The sequence below is a fragment of the Fringilla coelebs genome, assembly GCF_963513975.1.
Source record: "Fringilla coelebs genome assembly, chromosome: Z".
Taxonomy (NCBI): domain Eukaryota; kingdom Metazoa; phylum Chordata; class Aves; order Passeriformes; family Fringillidae; genus Fringilla; species Fringilla coelebs.
In genome coordinates, this window is record NC_140031.1 from 12367989 (window position 1) to 12388047 (window position 20059).

At 36.8% G+C, this 20059-nt stretch overlaps 1 protein-coding gene across 1 annotated transcript in view; it reads right to left on the reverse strand.

The window, feature by feature from the left end:
* Nucleotides 1–20059, reverse strand: part of CPLANE1 (ciliogenesis and planar polarity effector complex subunit 1) — a 65819-nt gene that overhangs the window by 14424 nt on the left and 31336 nt on the right. The window contains exons 30-45 of the mRNA XM_084225766.1: nt 19887–19955; nt 17664–17740; nt 14530–14719; nt 12172–12429; nt 11256–11999; nt 10242–10408; nt 8902–9031; nt 7929–7983; nt 6704–6808; nt 6128–6220; nt 5363–5472; nt 4911–5109; nt 4403–4644; nt 3036–3129; nt 2221–2388; nt 760–790 (exon numbers count right to left, since the gene is read on the reverse strand). Of these exons, the coding sequence (XP_084081892.1) occupies nt 760–790; nt 2221–2388; nt 3036–3129; nt 4403–4644; nt 4911–5109; nt 5363–5472; nt 6128–6220; nt 6704–6808; nt 7929–7983; nt 8902–9031; nt 10242–10408; nt 11256–11999; nt 12172–12429; nt 14530–14719; nt 17664–17740; nt 19887–19955 (2732 nt within the window). The remainder of the gene's footprint in view (nt 1–759; nt 791–2220; nt 2389–3035; nt 3130–4402; nt 4645–4910; nt 5110–5362; nt 5473–6127; nt 6221–6703; nt 6809–7928; nt 7984–8901; nt 9032–10241; nt 10409–11255; nt 12000–12171; nt 12430–14529; nt 14720–17663; nt 17741–19886; nt 19956–20059) is intronic.

Below are 20059 nucleotides of genomic sequence, written 5' to 3' on the forward strand. Positions count from 1 at the left end.
TCTCTTTCAATCAGTTGCTCCCAGTAAAAAACAAATCTCATAATTCAGGACTGCAAGCTATCAGTGTCTGTTAGAGTTTTGCCTCACACCCATACTCCATCTCATGTAATCACTTCCTAACTACTTCAGTCACAACAACAGGTTCCACTTAATATACTAGAAAAATAGGATAAACCATTCAGTTTACTGCTGTGCTTCAAGCAAAGCAATAAAGATGGGTAATGGAGCAGAATGACCAGGAAGAAAGGAAACCAGCTAGCTGGTTTTCTACTGGATCCAGAAGACTAACAGCAGCTAAAAGTAAAAATATATATGTCAGACCATTTTATTTTATGCATAGGCTTTACCCAGTTTTGAAATCTTCAGTCTGTTGCTTTACATTTTTCACACAGTAAGACTTTAAAAAACTTCTGGTGACAGCTGGCCATCATGGAAAGCTACCCACAGCAGTTGCATGTATGTTGCTGAAGAAGTGGTTTGCAAACAGGAGAAATAATGAATGCAAACAGACAAGAGCACCATCTGTATTAATAGCTCCAACACTTTTAATTAGTAAAGAACTTTGAATGTTTCTAGAACTTTAGTGTGAAACAAATCTAACAGGCACCACCAAAGTCAGAGCAAATGCCTGAAATTAGCTAACAAAAGGGATTTTATTCAGTTTGAAAATAAATGCTTCAATTTTTATAAAGTGACAATTCCACCCTAACAGTCACCTTTTGGGTAAACTGTCAATAACACCAGTCTCAAAATACTTACCCAGGACATAGATCTCTGCATATGTGAGAGGCTGAAACAGAAACAATCCTTGTTAATTATATCTCTGCACTTTTACACACACTACTCACATGTATGTTAAACAGACTGTGGGAAAAAATATAGAAACATGTCAACATCAAATGACATTTGACAGTTGACATTAAAAATAAATTAATATGGTACATAAGCTTAACAGCCTGTGAAACAACACATAATTGACTGCCAGACGAGCACAGAAGCTCCAGAGAGCATTAATTAACAGCTCCTGGCTTTTGTGGGTAGTTTTGCTAGGAAGATATTGTCACTGTTGACAGTTTTCTGCCATGACCAACTAACTGGAAATAGTCTGTTCCAATTAATTATACAGTGTTTCTTGGAAAATGAATGATTGACACTTACTTGAGAAATCCAGGTATTCAGAAGAAGCTTGGAATTCAGATGCAACTGAAGAGCAGTATGGTTGTCTTGGAAGGAAGGGCACTGCTTCCTCTCCTAAACTAATCTCTCCATCTCAAAAAATTATAGTTGTAACTTAGTATCACCTCTAGTTTTCTTAGCTTGGAAATAACAAGCTTATACCTAGAAAACTCTATCACTCTTTTCAAAACTTAACTGGGTGTATGTACTATTTGAGATTCACTAGTTCTGTATACAGACACAGGAACCATGTTTTAATACCTTTTAAGACTTGTTGTAAATGTGGCTATCAAATGCACATTCACACGTACAAAGCACATACCACTCTTGGGAGCCTGACTGCAAGCAACGCAGGCAATACACAGACAAAACAATACAACTGCATTTTTAACCTCAGCCAACAGGTTGCTTGCAGAATGATTTTTTTGTCCTCCTTTTAATGCTACTGTAGTCTTCATAATTGCAAAAATCAATTTACCCTCAGTTTTCAAAATGACGACACCTCATAAAATAATCATTTAGGACAGAGACAGTAGTTACTGTACAGAGAAATAAACCCACTGATTTTGCCAATATAGGCTGGATTTAACAGAGAGATCACCTCTCTAGACACAGGTAGATGACAGAGATGATCAAGACAGCTTTTGGAGGAAGCTTTGAGTGTTCTGTGATATCATAGCAATTTATACTCACTTAGGTAAATAAGTACAACGCAGCACAGTGATGGGTTTCAGAAACAGACCCAATACTGACTATTGAATATTTTATTTCAGTAACAGTGAATTTGAGGGCAAGTATGATTCAGTACTGAACTGTTTTCAAAACCTAGTGATACTATTATTTCATGTAGCAAACTCATTATCACACATCAATGAAGCCATTCTAAATAATGCAATCTAGAAAGACTTATGCCTGACTTTAATGAGCTCATTCGCATGATGTCACATTCTGTGTAACAGCCATAAGGAAGTACTACAGCATGAAGAAAAGGTTTACTTATTTTTAAAAGATGCAAAGAGGAAAAATATATAATAAAGATTATACCAGAAGGCGAATTCAGGCGACTGGGAAACTTAGAAGCCAAGGCTGAAGAGGCAGAAGAGTGTGCATCCACTGTAGTAGAACTGGGCATAGGATATTTCAAGTTTAAGCTCTCCTTTTGATCATCTATAACATCTTGAGAAATCATGCCCATCAAATGATCTTCTGATTCTATGGAAAAAAACCAAAATTGTACTTAGTGTAAACGAATGGCAAAATGCAATCCTCAAAATGCAGAAACTATCGTATATCTTGGTTATTGGCATTTTTAATTTATCTGTCACCTACAACAGCCTGGACCTGGATCAGCTGTGCCTCCCTACAGAAGGGCACTTCTTGGGCTGTGCTGTGTGAACCAGTCCTGCACACACAAAGAAAATGACTGGACCAGGAGTTGCTCTGGCTGAGTCTAAAGGACATCCTAAATATCGTCTTACGCATGATTACAGATATAGCCATGATTTGGTTCCATCACTTGGCTTTGCATTAACTCCGTAAGTGGATTAGACAATGTTCTTGGCACAGCCCAGTAGCTATAAGTAGGTACGACATAGTTATTTGTTAGATAAACAATAAATTATTCAATACATCTGCTCTAGTAAACAGTTAAGCTGATGTAAGATTTCAATAAAATCAGTAGATATTATAACTCAATACTCAGATTGGCTACCTTTCATTTTATTTCTTTCTCTGGTATTTTTGGTTCATATTTCAGTAACACCTTTAGGGATTGCATTAAATGTCTGTGGTAACTAAAAGTTATTTTATATGCATATTCCATGGTAAATTTATTATCCTTCTGTTAACTGGACACATACCAGCACCAATGACTCCAGCAGCTTCAGAGACTGCAGGATGAGCACCAAGGTCTGAATCAGCAGCCATTTCAAAATCTTCTATCAGCTTCACTAACTGTAAGTGAAACCCAAAAACTAGGTAATGATACTTTCTTCAAGGTATTTCTGAGACTTATACCACACATATTTATGCAAAGTCCACTCTAAATATATTTTTCTTGTCAGAATCTTTCAAACATTTTAATGCAGTTTTCTAACTGAAAACAAACAAAAATGTTCAGGAATCAAAGTAGCTCAAGTAGATTAATTTCATGTAAGAATTACAATCTTCTGGATACTTACTTTGAGAAAAATACAAATAAACTCTATTATTTGTTTGAACAGTTTTACTTCTGCTGATCACATTATGTTTAAAGTAGCTGAAGTTTTCCAATATATATTTTATCTAAAACCCACAGATATTAAAATACTCCCATTGTCTTCATAAGTCTGAAGTTTCACACTAGAAAATGAAAACTAAAACTAACCCAAAGTGAGACATTTTACTGAGCATTAGTCTCAAAAAGAATAAATCTCAAAACTGGTATGCAATACACGAGAAATTGTTATAATAGGAATTGCCAACAAGTATGAACTTAAAATAAAAGACCAAAAAAAAAGGGGTTTTCTTTAGGATTTGGCTAGATACTCAGAAGTTTTAAAACCCAGGTGCTAAGAAATGCTGAAACAAATACAGGCTATAGCAAGATTTTTTTCCCCTACAGGCTTTTAAAAAATCTGACTTAAATAACAACCTTGATGAAGAATGTAAGTGATTAAATTATCCACCTGAGTATAATAACTGTGTGTAAGTGACACAAAGAGGTCTTCACATTTCTGTGAATCATAGAATACCAGGAGTTAGAAGAGACCTAAAAAACCCATCACAGCCCAATTTTATTTTAATTCCATATTAGGATTTATAAAGATGGCAAAAATGCAAGTATTTTATGAAACAAATTGGATCAGGTTCCAGAAAGAGTCACACAATATTTTGCAGAAGTACAACTGCAGAAGTCTTTGCCAAAAGAGATCTCCTGCTCAGCCTCAACTCAGTTACACAGAAATTAGGTATGTTCTGCCCATTCACTAATACCATCACCATTCTGGCCAACAATTGGTCCATTGTAAGCAACCATGTCAGCCAACAGATTCAGCACTAAATATGAAAGAATGTTGTATATACAGATACGTAAAACTTGTATTATAATATAGATAATATATTTATATATTATATATTATCCTCAATATCTTTCAACAGATACTAAGCAAATTTGAGAACACATTGTTCCAAAATGGAAGTTTTGTCTTTAGTTGAAAAAATAAATTGTTTAAAAATCAACACTCACCATTTTGCTGTTTCTGAAATCCTGTTCCATATTTTCTACTATGTTCTCTAGTACCCGTAATTGCATATCCATTTCCTTCTGCTTTGTGGAAAAGTATTCTTTTTCAATTAGTTTGGGTGGAAGCCCTGAAGAAGGAAGAGCTCCTCCATCTTCATGTGCTATATTCCAAGTTACAGTATCTGTAGCAGAATCTAACTTCTCCTTCTTTTGCAATTTGTTGGACACATTATTCTGATGATCATCTTAAAATAAAATTTTAAAAAAATGCACCAATATCATCGAATAAGCCACAAGCACCTGAATACTGCATGTAATTAGACATAAATATGCTATACCTAATAGCATATTTTAGAAGGCAAGAATCAGTACAAAAGAAGTCAAATGTATCAATATGGATGTTAATACTAAAAAACAATGAGGTTAATTGGGAAAAGGCTGCAGATTTTCTGTGGAATTATTACAACAAAAGAGTATTACTTTTTCTTGGATTTAAAACTGAAATGGTTACCTTGCTTCTGAAGTGCTCTAGGTGGAACTGCATTAGTAACAGAAGCTGCTGTGTGACGAAGTTTTGCAGTAGATGGAATTTCAAGCTTCTCATTCTGCTGTTCAGCAGCTATCTGTTCTGCAGACTCAGGTTTCATGGGCAAATTGCTAAGGATGTCACTGTCTTCAATGTCAATCACACTGATATATTCCTGTTTATGCTAAACAACAAGAAAATGAAGAATTATACAGCATGTGTTTTGAATGAGCTGCTTATAGTGCATTGTTCACCATTTCCTGTGTTTACCTCTCGACATTTGTAGATGAAAGGCTTTTTGTTTAGGGAACAAAATAAATACAATCTTCCCTATCACACTACACAACTGACTCATGCAGATACAAAGAAACCAAATTCAGGAAGACAAACAGTATACTTAAAATGCATTTAAACCATATGTACATTAGATCACTAACCAAATCAGGTGCATCTGACAGAAGGGATGGTAAAGGTTTCTCATTCACTTCAGTAGGAAAACTCAGGTTTAAACACATGCCTGGCAGTATCTCAGAGGAACTGGATGATTCTACAAGGAAATAATAATAGTCAGTATTATATTTACAGTAAAAGACACAAAAACTTCCCACTATTAAGACTACTAAGAAACAGCTCTGCATTCTCTAGAAGATAAGAAAAGCTTTGACTAAGCTGCCATCTAGATTGCTATTAATATCTAAGTCCCTCCTACTTAGGTAAAAAAAAAAATCTGCATCTTTACTTAATCCAAAGAAATTAGATTACTCAGACAGAAACCTCTAATAAAACTATCTGCAAATGTGTCATGTGATGTAGGAAAATTATCTTCAAATAGAAAAACATTGTTGAATTTTACAATAATGGAAAAATTAGTATGCTCTCTTCGTACCACAGGGAAAGTAATTGGGTACTGAAATCTATGTAATGTTATTTATGGAGCAATGCTACTGCAGCTCAATTTTGTGTGATCTGTTTTAACATCCCACTGATCAATTCATTTGTTCTACATTACACCAAATCTAAATGGGCACTAGAATCAAGCTAAAATCCACAAAATGAGGACTGGGTTTCAGAAAGTCAGAAAAACTAGCATGTTATTTGCACCCTACATTAAGCTGTCTCAGTTACAAAACCCATGTTAGAACAGTAACACTTTTATAGACTTCCCAAATAACAAATGAAGTGGAGAAAGACTGCAGCCACACCTGATACAGGAACGGACGTGACCAGCTCGTTTTCTTGAACTTTGGAAACCTCATTTCCACCACTGGTCCCATGATCCTGATGTGATTTGAGCACTTGATTGGAAAAAAAAAAAAAATGAAGACCAGAATGTATGAGCTTACAAAAAGAAAAGATACCAATGGCATTATCTGAGTGTACATTTCTGATTTGCCAGTTCACAATCAAAGAAAAGTGTGGGAAGAGAAAAGGAAGCAATTGCAGTCAAGTGTGAAACATTGTCTAAAATGCATTTAGATAAAGTCAAGTTAAAACAAGCTTTCAGAAAAAGTTGCAGCAGAACTGACTTACAGAAAGCATGACGAGACTCTTACATAATTGTGTCAGTAATATTTTAAATTATAATTATTTTAACTACTGCTTTATAATTTATATTCCATTGTTTTCTAGTTTAATTCTTTTAGAAACAAGAAAACTGCACAAAAACCTGCCTTCTCTTTACAAACTTGCTGCATTTTGAAAACTGATCAAATAGCACAACTAATCAAGAAGCAACACCAGAAACAGTTGGTTCTGTAGATCCCCTGTGTAGCACTTACCTGGGCTAGTATTTGTACTTGCATCTTGAGTTTCTGCTGGTTTTTTTCCTACAGAAGCCAAATAATGCAGATCTGCTGAGGTAATACTTGCTTTATCCATTGCATCTAAAATGTGATAATACAAAACAGGTGTCTATTACTGATTAAAAAAAAAGATATATTTGAAAGCAATGATACTAACTCACAATTATGGGCTCCAATATTTTCTTACTTGTATTTATGACAGATAATTTTCACTTGTCTCTAAGCATACTTCAAAAATTACTCCAAGAAAAGCTCAGCTACCAATTTTATGTGAATAAACAACTGACACAATGTTACAATGAATTAAAACCAAGATTAAGTTTAGATATATGATTTTAAATTATATATTTTAGTATGCTGAACAGTAACAGTCTGTTTCACATTCTAAAAGGAGGGGAGGAATATTTATGACATGTATGTCTTCATTCCTGTATTGTTGTTTCTACAAAGTTTGCATTTCTGTAATGCCAAACTTCAGAGAATGAATTGCACTTTGTCCTGTGACAGAACTGAATATTGTCATGAATTAACATATTATATATAAAAGGAAATCTTTCCACAGGCCTGGTCTTCGTATTGCAGGCTAGAAACATTGCATGTATTGAGTTTCTTTTACAAGAGCCCTAAATTTTGTGTAATTAGAATATGCAGGCAAATAATGTTGGAATAGTGTATTTTTAAAATACATTAACAATTTAGGATTGGAAATGTTTACAGAATTATTCTGATTAATCACATGAACAGAAATCACTGTCAATGACAGGTAAGTAACTTGACATACTGTTATTATTTCATTAACTCTGTTGTTTATAAACATAAATACAAGATTATCACTCATTTTGAAGAAAAACTAAAATACTTCTAAAATTTTTGTGAAAACTATTCTGAATCTTCAGATAATTTGCACAAGATTTTAAATTTGCCTGCACCTCTCTTCATACCAATCCCAAAAAAACCAAGTGTCTCCCAAAAGTTCTGGACACCTGTTGTACATCCTGAAAGGTCTGGGGAAAGATCCTATAAGACAGAAAGCTCTACTGACCACAGACCACATAATACTAGTTTTTAACATGGCGATTATTGTAGAGTTTTACTGTGAATTCTAACAGACTAATGCTCCTTGATTTTTTTTTTTTTTATTTGAGTACTCAGCATTAAAAAGCATTGTAAGCACTAAAGCATTAAAAAGACTTGTACTTGCCCGTTGACATGAAAAAACCATCTTGAACATAAGATGTTGATTTTGGTTTGTGATCCTAATATAAGGAAAAAAAAAATCTTTAAAAACAGTTCCAGTGCAGATTAAAGGTTTTCTTGGTGATGTTAACTATCCAATATACCTCACCTGAGTAATGATTTGGGGGGAAAAAATAAAGAACTGTCACTTAATTTTCTCAACACCTGTTTTAATTCCTCTGATCTATTCCAACTTAGTGTAATTTACTGACTATGTAACATTTTCTTATGTACCTTGGGGTGATGTGCAGTAACACAAATCACAAATTCCTTATTCCTCTTTGAGTCTATCCTACCCCTGCTGAACCCTGAACATCTCCAGGTCTGGTGAGGGTCTCCAGCTGCCGTGCTGCAGTGAAGTCTCAGAGAAAGCATGGTATGGACCAGAAACACAGCTCTGGGTGGTGATCCAGCACTAAACTCGTAGTGTTCTAGCTTGAAATTTGGTACTTGTAAGGATAAACCCCAAAAGATATCAGAAAGGCCTAATCAAAACCCAGCTTGATGAAGGCTTTCTTTTTTCAGAGTCTGGACTGAGACAAAACTGAGGTTCCAGTGCTGCACATCCTTGCTCTTATATTGTCATACATCCAGGCCCACATGGAAAGAATAATGTCTGAATCACTTGCCTGGGTCACTTTGTCACTACTAGGAAAAATAATATTTTTTTTATTTTTAACATTTTTATATGTATTTACTACAAATGCAGACTTATATCCTATCAAAACAATTTCATGTTCCAGAAAAAAAAGAGTACCCTGGAATCCTTTGTAAAAATCAATCTCCAGTTTAGAGAAAATGCAAGTATGTGAATCAAAAATACACATACTGTTTGTAGGCTAGAGCCTGGAAGAGAAGTATTTTATTGTTTGGCTTTCTTTTCTGCTAATACTTAAATGGAAAAGGTAAGAGCTAAGAAAAAAACCATAATTCTATACCCCAGTCTCTGATTCAGAAGGCACTGCTGTGTCACTAATACTGATGATGGAGTCATCTGGACGGAAGGACACGCTTGGTTTCCTCTTATCCTCCTTCTCTTTCAGTTGCTTCTTACTACGCCTCTTTTTACTGTCAACATATTAATTACAGGTAAAGAGTAAGACGTGTTCTGAAATAACCACAGTTTTCTAGGAAAGATTACTATCAAGAAATAAACACTGAAATAAAGATTGGAAAAGAAAAACAGCTGCTACATATAGATTCAAATCACAATTTCTGCCTGCTTGAAAACTACTCAAAAATGTTGTAGGAACCTATAGAAATACCAGCAATTACACTAAAATCTATTAATTGTCTAATAGGCTATTTATATTAAATATAACAGACCTCATAATATTTCACATCTATATCTTGTGTATAATTAATAATAACTACACAAAATGCCCACAAGAAATCAATAAGAAGCAAACTTCAATTACACAGCAGTAATGTTCTAACTACTAAGTGACAATAGATTACATAACTATAGCTTCCTCTTTAATGTGACAAGGAGATTATATGACAGCAACTACAGCTTTAAGCACTTTCATAGATACTATTAAAATGTATTCTAAACTCTATCTGCAGTTACTTGTGTAGCAAGTTTTCACTTCAACAGTAAAAAACTCCTCTTGAGCCTCTGCTCCAAAATGACTTAATTAAAAGCATTCTTTTAAAAAAAAGCATAATTAAAACCAAGTATTCTATTCCAGAACATTCTATCAGCATTCTGTAAGAACTGAGCAAAGAAATGTAAGCAGCTTAAACAACTGTTTCAACTCTTTGAGAAATCAATTAACATCAAATAGATTAAATTTTGTAAGTTATAAATAATATACCTAGCAAAAAAACCCACAACAACTCAGCTTCAGCAGGAATTTTGTTAATCACCGTCTCTATTAAAAACAGCCTACATATTTAATTATATTGAAAGAACATATAATCCTTTCTTTCTTGAAGATGACAGTGACAATATGCAGCCCAGACAGCAGTCTACTAATATTCACTGCGTAAGGAGTGAGCATTTCATTAAGAGTGTATAGCAAACAGTCAGAAGACAACAAGACTTTAAAACACAGATAGTGGAATGAAAAACATTCCCTCTTGAATCTTCGTCCTATCAATCTCCTAAAAGCAAGAACTCCTTACATCCTAATGATACAGTTCTGCTGTATCTTTACCAGCATTTGCTATTTTATACTCTGCTGAGAGAATACACTCCTTCTGATGCCAAAGCTAGAATGCACAAGTTACCAGTTAGTCTGTCAAAATGAAGTTCCACTTTAAAAATCTGGCTTGCCTTTTTCTTGTGTTCTGCACATGTCTAAGTTGAAATGGTTCAACATCAGTTCTTAGTAGCTGGATAGGTTTGGTTTGGTCTTGTCCAGAGGAACTACCAGGCACAGAATGATGCTTGTGGCATTGCTCAAATACAATGAGATCTTGAAGTGGGATGAGATTTGGTGCCTAAGAGGGTTCAGAGAGAGAGAGAAAGAAAATGGGGAGGGGAACCCCAGTCAGACTGTATGAAGAAAGTAAATCCAGTTTGGATTTCAGTTACACAAACAAAACTCCTGTAACGTTTTGTAAAGAATATGGAAATGGAGTATTAATAGTATCAGAACAGAACCTCTGCCAATATGTACATGTGTAAACTATTTTCTGAAAATTAAGAGGTATGAATTTTCTCCACAGAACATATTTCACTAATATTTGGATTTCTTATGTAGGTAGTTCAGGGTGAAGTTAGGAATTATCCAATGTAGACAAGTACTGAAGAAGTACCCTTAAGGAAAAGCATTTCCATTCCTCTCAACTGGGATATGCAAGCATGTAAGTCTATGAGAAATAAAATTTTTCAAAACATCAAGTATTCAGCGTCCGTAATATTTTCTTACCAAGCCTTTTACCAGTCCATTTCTGCCCTGCAAAACAGGATTTTTCACCACATTCTGTTTCTGTAAGTAATTCTATTATAATCTGTCTAGGAAAAAATCCTATTTTTTTGCCGAACAAATATTGTCCAGTATTTTAGATAGCAAATTCTTCACAACCATTACCAGTGGGCTGAACATTGATGAACTATGGAATGTAGAATCAATTTAATGTAGTTATAAACACTTTCAGGCTTGCAGTCTGCCTCATACTGACATGTCAATAAGCAGGTATCCTTAGTTCTAGATCCGTCCTGGCATATGTACTGAACAATTTCAAATTCAAAGTCTGTAAACATGAAATTATTTGTGATGACTAAAAAACCATGAAACTGACAAAACATTACAACTTAGAAAAATATATTATTAAAATCCAGTACCTTCTTTTTCTGAGGTAAATTAATCTGAAGTAGTGACATTCCTTCATCCCACTGTCTTTCTCTGGAGTCAGCATCCTTTGCTGCAGGTTTAACAGGTACTGAAGTAGTAGTGATTGGCTGCCTTACAGCTGGTGGAACTCTAGATACTGGGTCAAGCTGCAAGTGCAACAGTGGAATAGCAGCCAGGTTCTGAGTACTTGGTGCTTTGAACATGTTGACATTTTCAGGGAACTGTGGCTGAGGTGAATCTTGCTGTCCTTCACAGTGATCTGAATTCAGATGTTTGGGAGGACCTTCACGCACTGTTTCTGCCCATCTCTCCTTTTCCTCATGCTTTTGTCTTGAAATCTCAGGGTTGTATCTACTTCTTTGGAAATCTTCCTCTGCCTTACTCTTTCTTGGTTCATATGACTGATAGTCCCATAAGGAATCTGATGAACTCCAAGCTACTCGTGGTAATGGGGGTGGCCTGGCAAATGCTGATGACATTTCTATTGGATGTAAAAATGCTGGTTTGACATGATAACTTGATTCCAGCTTAAGCAAAGGAAACCCATTTGAGTAGCTAATTTTTTTTTCAACAGGGATAAGTTTCACTTTTTGTTGGATGCCTGAGGAAGGAGCTAGGAGATGAAGTGGTTTAGTAGGCACTGAAGAATGCAAATCTTGGGATGGTGACATTAATCCTGTTTCCTTGCTGTTGCTTTCAAATAATGTCAAAGAGGCACTCTTATCCAGATGATTCTAAATGAGAAAAGCAAACAAACCAGTACGTACATATCATCCATGGATTAAATACGCACAAAAATAGTTCTATCTACACCAATCACTACTAACATATTTCCTAACTCAACAGGATAGACAACATACCACATATACTGAACAGTCTTCATAAACCATGCTTTCATATACCTACTTTTATTTGACCATTGTTGCTTTCATCCTCTACACTCTTCCTTGGCTGAAAAACAGAGCTCTTTTGACCAGTTTTTCCTTTTTCTTCTTGGGTGAGCACTTGTGTTTTTGGAGAAGCATTGCTTTCAGCAGTGTGTGCAGGCTGGCTCCCTGCCAGGTGAACCAACCGATGCTGCTGTAATACTTGTTGCACATTTGGCACATTGGTAAAGGATGACTGCACTAATTGCATTAAACTCATGAAGTTGATCTGCTGGAGCTGAATACACACATGAAAAAAGTTAACAATGCCAATAACTTTAACAGAAATCCTAGCAAAAATGTCTAGGCTATGTTACAGCTGTTCACAATGAGGCAACAAAACAGACAACATCCCAATAATGGGATGATTCAATAATGATTAATTTGTATAATTGTTTACTGTTTTGGACTTCCTTGTAAGATAAAATAAATACCTGCCACAGACAGGCTATGCTAAAGCAAGACAAATATCTTCAATTTTTTAGGAAGTTTCAATAAATGTAAAGTGACATAAAACTGGCTCAACATCCTACCACCACTTAAATCCTAGCACAGTTGAAAAGCTATTACAGCATCAGAATTTTTCCACATGTAAACTAATAAAGGACACTGACTCATGTGAGCTAAAACACACTCAAATATCTATTATTATACCACTCATTTTCTTGAATTAAAAGCAAGAGTTAAGTCAAAAATAAGTTTCAAAGTGATTAACATGGAACTAGAAACCTCTTTAAAGAACAACCTGTGCTGGTTTTGCACTGGATCCACCCGGTGATTTTTTCTGAGAGGAACTGCTGAGAGCTTCCCTTGTGCCTAGCAAAACCAATTTGTGCTAGCTTTGAAAATAAGAATATTAATGAGACAATTAAAAGCTAGACCTGCCTCTGTGAACACACATTTCAAAACGAACAAACCCCGGGAATTCTCTTTCCTTTCTGGCCTGGGCACAGGCAGCAAGGCTGGCCGGGCCGGGCCGGCTCTGCCGCAGGGCCGGGCCAGGCCCGCTCGGCCGAGGGCACTTGGGGGAGGGCCGGGCCGGGCCCCGGGGGCTGCCAGGCAGGGAGGGAGAGGCCATCGGCCGCCGAGTCCTAGCCTGGCTGCTGAGATCCCAGCGCGGCAGCCAAAAAAAACCCCAGAGGCAGCTCTGTAGTCCACACAGAAAGCAGCCCTGCAGCTGGAATTGAATGCAGCAGGGGACAGAAAGCAGCCATGCAGGCAGAGCGGCCGCTGCTGTCCGGGCCTGGGCCCCCTGAGATTCTGACACAGGCCCAGGCAGCCTGAAGTCCATCACCGGGAGTGAGTGCTCCGGACACCCCTGGCAGGGATCCTGCGAGCATCTGCAGGCCTCGGGTGAGATATTAACTCTTTTAGGGCATAGATAAGATTTGCAGACCTTCAATCCTCCCTCAGGTCACAGAAAAGGGCAGAGTAAAGACACACAGAGAACAACATGAGACACGAAGGTCAGTTAGAAGAAGTCAAGTCCCAGATAAGAGGGTTGAGGAGATGCCTCAGGTTTGGGCTGAAATCTGCTTGTAAAGCTATGGAGAAGATATAATTGATATATCACTCTTTTTCCCTGTAGCTCATTGAAAGTATGGGGGGATGAAGTGTTCAAATTGTAGATATAAGCACAGGCATCTATGCTAAAGCAAGCAGATATTGAAGTAGTTGTGATCCCAGGAGAAGTTTGAACTTGAGAGAGAAAAGGGTGCCCCAAGGGAGAGAAGAAAACCTCTGCTCCCACAGATGATGATCTGAGCAACAGATAATCTTTGCTCTTGAACAGCTCATCCTTAAAACAGTACCCTCTAAGTTGATATGGCTCAAAACACAGCTGTGGGAAAGCTGCAAAAGATGGGAGGGACTCCATGATTGCAGATTTCTGAGCAATTGCTATTCATGGACGTTAAAAGTCACAAAGAAGTCTATGGCATGGCAAAGGCAAGTGCCCTCCCTAAGTGAACGGAAGAAAAACTTTTCTAGAGCTGATAAACCAACTGAATTGTTTCTGTATGTTGCGAGTGAGAAAGAAAAGGTTATAGGGGAGAGGAGAAGTGTTCTAAAGGTTTTATTCTGATTCTTATTATTCTTTCTTTGAGTTACTGTCAATAAAGTTTTCTTTATATTTTTTTGAAGTTTTGAGCCTGCTTTGTCTTCCTCTTAATCCTATCTCACAGTAGAAAATGAGTAAATATATTCTAGCGGGTGCACTGGCATTTAGCCAGCACTGCACCAACCACACCCAGAATGCCCTTAAAACAGTAACTATTTCCATTTTTTTAGCAACACAGTTGATACCATGAAAACTAATAAAATAATTAGATGGGCTCACCTGAACTAATTTAAACATTTCATCTTGCAGCATTTGCCTGACAGTTTCTGATGTGCTTGGTTTCTCTTCTCTAGGGACTTCTTCCTCGACTTCTTGCTTCTTTGCACAAACAGAAGTATGGGAGGCAAGACTTGACACAGTCGACACAGCAGTCTCAGAAGGCTGAGAATCACTTACAGTGTCTGCACTACTTAAGAAAGAAAAGAACCAACTATGAAAAACATTCAGAGTTCAAAACACCTATACAAGGTTGTCTTAAATCAATCCAGAAAAATTTTAAAGATACCTCTATATTTAAAAAACATAATTAATTTGTAGGAGCAACTGAATAATTAACAGTGCACGATGATCTTGACCAGTGAACATGTAGGACATATTTCCTAACACTTCTTAAATGACTGAATGAAAAACAGAAGTAAAGATGTAAGTTCTATCTGATTTTGTAGCCACAAGTGTATCTAAAATATTCTATCACTAGAGATACAGGCAGAAAACAATGACTTGACAAAAAAGACAGAAAAAAGGCCTGGCTAGTCATAAAGTCAAACAGCTGATGGAAAATGAAGAGGGACATTTTTAGTTGAAAAAAGGAAGAAGGCAGATTCATTTTGACTTAAAAAATGCTCAAGCAAACTGACAGATCCACAAATCATGAGTGGATGAATTCATAATCTGTATCCGAATAGGCCGACACTTTTCTTTTAATTTTTCTCAACAGAAAAGGGGCAGGTACTGTATTGCACTAAATAGTTTATTTAGTCGTGGTTTTTGCACTGGGTGTTTGGTAATTTGCACTGATCACACGGTCTTTCCCCCCAAAAGCCCTGGTGGTAATGGTTTGCCCCAGGTTTACTCCTCCCCTCACCCCTTCCTCACTTGTACCGCATTGGCTGTGGTCCTCTTCCTCCATCCCCCATTCCCCCGGGTTTAAAAGTCTCCTGCCATCAGGCATTCACCCTCTTTCTCTCCTGGGACACTGCTCTCTTAATTATTTTTTAGCCCAGAGGAGAAGAGCATCTTGCATTTTTGACTTCTGTCCTTGTAAAGGCTGCAAGGGGCCAAGGGTCCAGAGACAGCTGCATTGGACCCGAACCACCCCGGGAGAGCTCAGCCTTTTACAATGTTCCTTTAGATATTTGGGCGTAAAAAGTACTAAGATTTCAGAGTAATGGATTGTGCATGTTACTCTAATTTGAAATTATTTTCTTAACATTTTCCCACAGTGATAACAAGATCTTTTCATTGGTAAAGAATATTAAGTACATTGATTCCTTACATGAAGAAGAGAGGGTTAGGATATACATTAAGCTATGAAGAAACTGAAGGACTTCACTTGCACTGATAGAAATCAACCCAAAAGACATTTCTCTGTTTAAGAAAAATGCTGACATTGCTATGGATACAGCCAACGCTTAGAGAACTTCTTAAAATTGCACAGAATGGCCTCCAAGCATGTGAACAAACAGGATCATAAAGTAGTGGACAATGAGTAATAGTTTTAGATATGTAATAGGTGTGAAGGGGCATATGAAATCTTTAGGAAGGCAATTAGAATGTGCAAGCATTGAAATGCCAAAAGTTTGAGTAAATTTTTTTTTTTAAAGTTGGCATGAGAAACTCAAGAAGGAAGAGAGATTAGAGACACATGAAAATGGAGCGCAAAAGTATGTGTAGTTCATATTTTCCTCTGAACTGAAAAAAGCCTTATAGAGGACTGTTCCAGAACTGAAAGTCTGAGACTGACTCCTGACTCCTTTTCCCAATTCCAACATTCTCTTTATTTTGTATATATTTATGTAAATCTATCAGTTGCCATAGGATAGCTGCATTTTAATAATTTTAATTAAAATGTATATAATTTTAAAGTATTATTGTTCACGTGTTCTATATAATCAAGTATCTTCTAGAGTAATATTATATAATGAATTCTGTCCAGAACCAGAAAACAAAACTATCATGTCTCTTGAAATCTGATAGCTCTGAATTAATATCTGAGTCATGCAATATTCCAGACAACACGTGAGAGTATATGATCCACAAGGATTATAGTACAAAAAAGTTCCAAAAAATGCCACTTAGTTTGTAGGTACAATACACTCTACCTACAAATATTTTGCAGCAAAATACTTTACTGCATTTTGAAGTAATGTGAAGTAATCACATTACTTCAAATCAAAAATGCTGTTTTATTACATAAAACAGCATAGGTTTGTCTTACCTAGGAACTTCTGCATCTTGTTTTAAAGAAAATGAGTGGGAAAGGATGCTAGTAACAACCTCAGTCATACTATAGAGAGAGAAAAAATAGTATGTTATGCTGTTTTCATTTTATATACATGCATGTGTATAAATATACACATAACCCCCTGAAAAAGTATTTTAATTAGTATGAGATAAAGTACCTGAAAGCCACCTGATCAAAGCTATAGAGATCTGCATTGCTTCAATTACTGCACTACACTGCAATCTGAGCTGGCAAATATTGATATTCATGTTTTTGTCTCCCCTAGCAATCAGAAACTGACTCAAACAAAAGCACAAACAATATAGCACTTCCACCTATTCAAGACAGCAGGCAAAGAAAAGGTTGATTTTGATAGACAAAGAGAAAGAGAAAAAATTGGAAGAGGAAATCCAATTTAACTAATACTGTTAATATCACTATAATCTGCATCTCTAGAAGAGAAAAGACAATGTCATAATAAATTCTTGAGGGGCATCTTACATTCAGTTAAAGCAAAATCATGTAATTTTAAAAAGTAGAGGATTTCAAGTCTTTCTAAAAGTCATTTTAAAGTCTTTCACAAACATTATGTATACATAGGGACATTTATTTATATGCTATCGTAATAAGATTTTCTATTTTTTCAGTTATTGTCTTTCTCCTAGATAAAATACACCTTTCCAAAAACCATGCTTGTTTTTTTAGATCATTACTAAAATGATGATTCATCAACCCAGACCTTCATTTATGTGAAATGCCTGTACATAAAATAGGAGATGACTGAAACTCTTTGAAATTATGGCTTTGCTGCTATAAGCAACAACAGGAACCCAAGACATCACAAAACTGCTTTAGATTTTTAAGCAAAGTTAAAAGACTTAAAAGAGTTTAAAAAAATCAAGTCACTTACGTATTCTGTTTAGCCTTTTCTTCCCTTGTTTCCTCCACGTTTGGATCTTGAGCATTATTTACAGCTGAAATGGCAACCTGCTGAATATAAAAAGATGAAAGGATGTAAACTTGCAAAATTTTCTATCCCTCCTGCTTCAATAAAATACAAGTTTTTTAGCCTATGGTAAATGTATTTTTGATTACTTATCCAATTACAAAAATCTGACTAAAAATAATCAAAATTACATACTTATCAGAAGACAGTTACAGATCAGCAACAAAGAGATATAACAATTTACCTGAGAATCTTTCTTTTTTAAAACAATCTCATTATTACAAGATTTTAGTTCCAAATTCATATTCATGCCTAGATATATATTCTGCTAATCTCAAACTCCCTAGTAAAGATGAAAATGTGGAAACAGCTCCATTACATATACACAAACTAGCTACAAAACAAGAAAATGAAACAAATGTAGGATCTTGTACATGCCATAGATTCACTATAGTAAAATGTATTGAAAAAACTGGAGACCATAATACAAAGCATAGCAGCCCTGCCCTTAGCAACTTTCAAAGAAAAGATACCTAAGACTAAAAATTATGCATGGAAAAAGTAGGCTTATTTATAAATCCAGACAGAGTTTTCAGACAGAAGCAAAATAAACATCTTGATGTATTTTTTTTAAACATCAATTCAATTTTATGTATACATATACATATACATATACAATATATACATATATGAAAGCATACATACATTTTCAAAAGTGCGCAGAGCAGATCTCACTTTACTACCTTTTAATTGTTAATTTTATTATTAGGCAAGAAAGAAGATTCACCAACCCTAAACAATTTAGCCCTCAAGTTCACAAATACATTGATGAATTCAGGATACTTTGAAAACAGTATTCATAACAACTCAAAGCTTCCATATAAGATCCTGTCACACCAGGAGAAATGCTGGAGCTGAGTAAGGCAGCCAGACCTGCTCTCTGTGTTACAGCCAGCACAACTACGGAAAGTTGATGAGTGGTGGTAGGAGGCAACTCTCTTCCGAGAAGTAACAAGGCATCCATTTGCCAACCTGACACGCTCTCTAGGGAGGTGCTGCTTTCCTGGGGCTTCTGTCCGCAATGTCTCCGAGAGACAACCAAGCCCTGTACAGCCCACTATTACCCACTGCTGTTGTTTCACACGTGTGCCAGTGACACATCCATGACCAGGCTGAGAAGGGAGTGACAGTGAGGGCTCTGGAGTGCACAGTCAATCCTCCCAGGCAAAAGGAAGGGGTTTGAAAGGGTTTGTATCTAGTGAATCGAAAAATGGCTACAGGACTGGTGCCACAGCCAGGAGTATGGCTTCTTCAGCCATGGGACTTGCTTTGAGAACCTGGTCTGCTGAGGGCTGATGGAGTTCATCTATCAGAGAAGGGGAAGAGCACCTTCAGTCATAGTCTTGGAAATGGGAAAGAGGCCTTTAAACTGAAGTTGTCAGGGGAGGGGCAATTTTTTGACAGAGTCATAAAGAGATGCCTGGAGAGGAGCTGCTTGTCAGCAGAGCATCTGAAGAGCTGAACAAAGGAATTACAACAACTCCTGCCAGTAACTCAGCTTCACTGGGGGCCTCCATGGAAGCCTATATAGCATGGGGTATAAAAAAAAGATGGAAACATGTACGTCTGCCAGGTATGATATTACTGGCATTGCAGACATGTGTGATGGCTCTGATGATTGGAGTGTTGGAATAGATCTTTAGGAAGGCTCTTTCTTTAGGAAGCACAGGCAGGGGAGATGAAGAGTGGGTGTCACCCTCTATGTCAGTGACTAGCTGCAGTGCATGGAGCTCTGCCTGGGGATGGATGAGGATTTGAGCAAGATAAAAGGCTGCCCAACTAGGAAGATGAAGCAGATGAGGTCCTTTATATGCAGATAGGAACAACCTCATGTTTGCAAGCCCTGGTCCTCACAGGGAACTTCAACCATCCTAGTATCTGTTGGAGGGGCAACACAGCATGACACAGGCAATCCTGGAGGTTCTGGAAGGCATTGATGATAACTTCCTTCCACATGAGACAGAACAGCCAGCAAGGAGAGGTGCTATGGTGGACCTGCTTCTGACCAACAAGGAGGAGCTGATGGGGAATGTGAAGCTCAAGGGCAGCCTTAGTTGCAGCAACCATGAAATGGCAAAGTTTGAGCTCCTCAGGACAGTGAGGAGGGCACACAGTAAGCTCATTGACCTTCACTTTAGGAGAGCAAACTTTGGCTTCTTCAGGGATCTGCTTGGTAGAGTCCCATGGGATTGCACACTAGAAAGAAGAGGGGCGCAAGAAACCTGGTTAGTATTCAGGAATCACTTTCTCCAACTTCAGGAGAGATGCATCCCAATGAAGAGGAAGTTAGGCAAAAATGC